The 2,554-nt window shown below is 37.6% G+C and overlaps 1 protein-coding gene across 1 annotated transcript; it reads right to left on the bottom strand.

Moving 5' to 3' along the window:
- Positions 1–1,651: 1,651 nt before the first annotated feature.
- Positions 1,652–2,080, bottom strand: LOC126712310 (uncharacterized). The gene has a single exon (XM_050411600.1). The coding sequence runs from the start codon at positions 2,078–2,080 to the stop codon at positions 1,652–1,654; it is 429 nt and encodes a 142-aa protein (XP_050267557.1).
- Positions 2,081–2,554: the final 474 nt, after the last annotated feature.

The raw sequence follows: 2,554 nt of genomic DNA on the forward strand, positions 1-2,554 counted from the left end.
TTTATTCTAGCTAACCCAGTGTATTTTCTGTTCATCTTCCTTGTATACCTACCAAAATTTCTGAATTAGAGACTCAATATCCTTACATAAACTTTTGGGAAGTTTGAAGCAATTCACGATGAAAGTTGGCATGGCTTGAATCACTGCCTTAATCAAGACTTCTCTGTTGGCTTGAGAAAGGAGCTTTTCCTTCTAACCTTGAATTTTAAGCCAGATTCGCTCTTGAATATAGCTAAAACTCTGCTTTTTTGCTCGCCCCACAAATGAAGGGAGGCCCAAAATATTTTTCATATTGGGTAATGGCCGAAACTCCAAGCAAATCAATGATGGTTTCCTATATCGGTCTTGTTGTGTTTGAGCTGAAAAAAATCTGAGTTTTATCTTGATTAATTTGTTGTCTTAAGGCCTTTTCATATTGTCAAGTACTTCCAAGATAGCACAATAATCATGTTCATTAGCCCGACAAAAGAGAAGACTATCATCAACGAAGAATAAGTGTGAGACTTTAGGGCCATCCTTGCAAATAGAGACACCTCCAATTGAACCATTATTTTCAACTTGTTGTATAAGGGAATGAAGGCCTTCTACACATAAAAGAAACAAATAAGGTGATAGAGGGTCTCCTTGTTGAAGACCTCTGTTAGGTTGAAAAAAAAACCTTGGGGTTCGCCATTGACCATTACAGAGAAAGAGACTGATCTAATGCATTTACTAATTAGAGAAATCCATTTTTCATCAAATCCTAATTTTCCCATAATTTTTTCTAGAAAATTCCATTCCACCCTGTCATAGGCCTTACTCATGTCGAGTTTTAGGGCCATGAAACCTATTCTTTCTTTAATCTTGTTTTTTAGGTGGTGTAGGGTTTCAAATGCAACAAGGATGTTATTTGAAATAAGATGATTTGACATAAATGCACTTTGGGATTTGGACACAAGTTTTGGGAGAATTTTTTTAAGATCGGCTATGGTTTTGGATATTAGTTTATACATGACATTACATAGGCTAATGGGACGGAAATCTTTGGCTCTTTCTGGGTTTTTTATTTTTGGGATGAGGGAAATAAAGGTATGGTTTAAGTGTGTGGGCATGGAACCTATATTTAGGAGTGATAGAGTGGCTTTAATAACATTAGAACCAACTATACTCTAATAAGATTTATAAAAAAGAGGTGGCATATCGTCTGGTCCTAGTTCTGTCATGGATTTCATTTATTTTAGTGCTTTCTTAACCTTATCAACCGTGAAGCCTTTAGTCAGATCTACATTCATGGCCGGAATGATCTTGTTATCAATGCCGTGTAGAATGGTATTAAAACTTGATGGGTTTGTTGGCGTGAACATGGTTCGAAATAATCAACCATCACTTCTCCAATTTTCTGTTCATCCTCCACACTTGTGCCATTATCTAGCACAAGCTTGGAAATAAAATTCCGTCGGATTTGCTGATTTGCTCGACTGTGGAAATAACTTGTATTCAGATCCCTAGATTTTAACCAATCCACCCTTGTCCTTTGCTGCCATAAACAATTCTCTTTAACAATAAGATCATACACTTTAGCTCTTAGGATTTTGACTTGATCATGGTTGCTTCTTGACATTGATAAGGACTTTGCTTAGGCGAGTAATTTTTTCTTCTGGCCTAGCAACCTTCAGATATTACCAACGAAATTTCTACTCCATGTTTGTAGTTGGATTCGGCATTCCTCCACTTTATGGATGAGATTATCCATTAGCATACCCCTTGTATGACATCCCCATGCATTTTTAATAACACCTTCACAATGCTTATCTCTCATCCATACTGCTTCAAAGCGGAATGGCCTCCTCTTCTTGTAGAACCGCGTATTTTCATCATCCGAGCACACCCACAAAGGTGAATGATTCAACAAAGAACCTGCAATGTGATGCACACGAACAAATGGAAACATTGTTGTCCATGACGGTGAGGCCACTCCCTTGTCAAGTTTGATCCATGTTATTACCCCTTTGAACTGATTATTGCACCATGTGAAAGGAGACCCCACATACCCAAGATCTCGAAGTCCACAAAAATCTAATGCCTCTCTAAAAGCAACCATCTGTCTCTCCGGTCGACTTGCACCACCTTTTTTTTTCATTTTCTTTTTTTCTGATTTGGTTATTTCATTAAAATCGCCTACGCATAACCATGGAAGATTTACTTACAGACAGAGATGTTTAAGAAGTGCCCAAAAATGTTCCCGATTAGCAATTATAGGATCTTCGTAGAATTCTGTGAATTGCCAGGCATCATCCAAACTTGGGTTAACTACTGCATCAATATACATTGGCGAGGAGTTAAAAACATGGAGACCTATCCCATCCTTCCAATACAGAACTAGCCCACCACCTGTGTTAATTCGAGGAACAATGAAATAATTATCAAACTTGAGCTTTGAACAGAGCATCTTTAGAAAATCATATTTTGCTTTGGTTTCCATGAAAAAAACTATTGAGGAGGAATGTTTTTCACCAATTTCGTGAGTTCGAGAACCTCGTGGTTGCCATAGTCCATGATAGTTCCAATTGATGCA

The sequence above is a fragment of the Quercus robur genome, chromosome 1 (assembly GCF_932294415.1).
Source record: "Quercus robur chromosome 1, dhQueRobu3.1, whole genome shotgun sequence".
In the NCBI taxonomy this organism is placed as follows: domain Eukaryota; kingdom Viridiplantae; phylum Streptophyta; class Magnoliopsida; order Fagales; family Fagaceae; genus Quercus; species Quercus robur.

Excerpts from the sequence above, each read along its gene's own strand:
- LOC126712310 (XM_050411600.1), bottom strand. The coding sequence starts at position 2,080 with ATGGTTGCTTTTAGAGAGGCATTAGATTTTTGTGGACTTCGAGATCTT.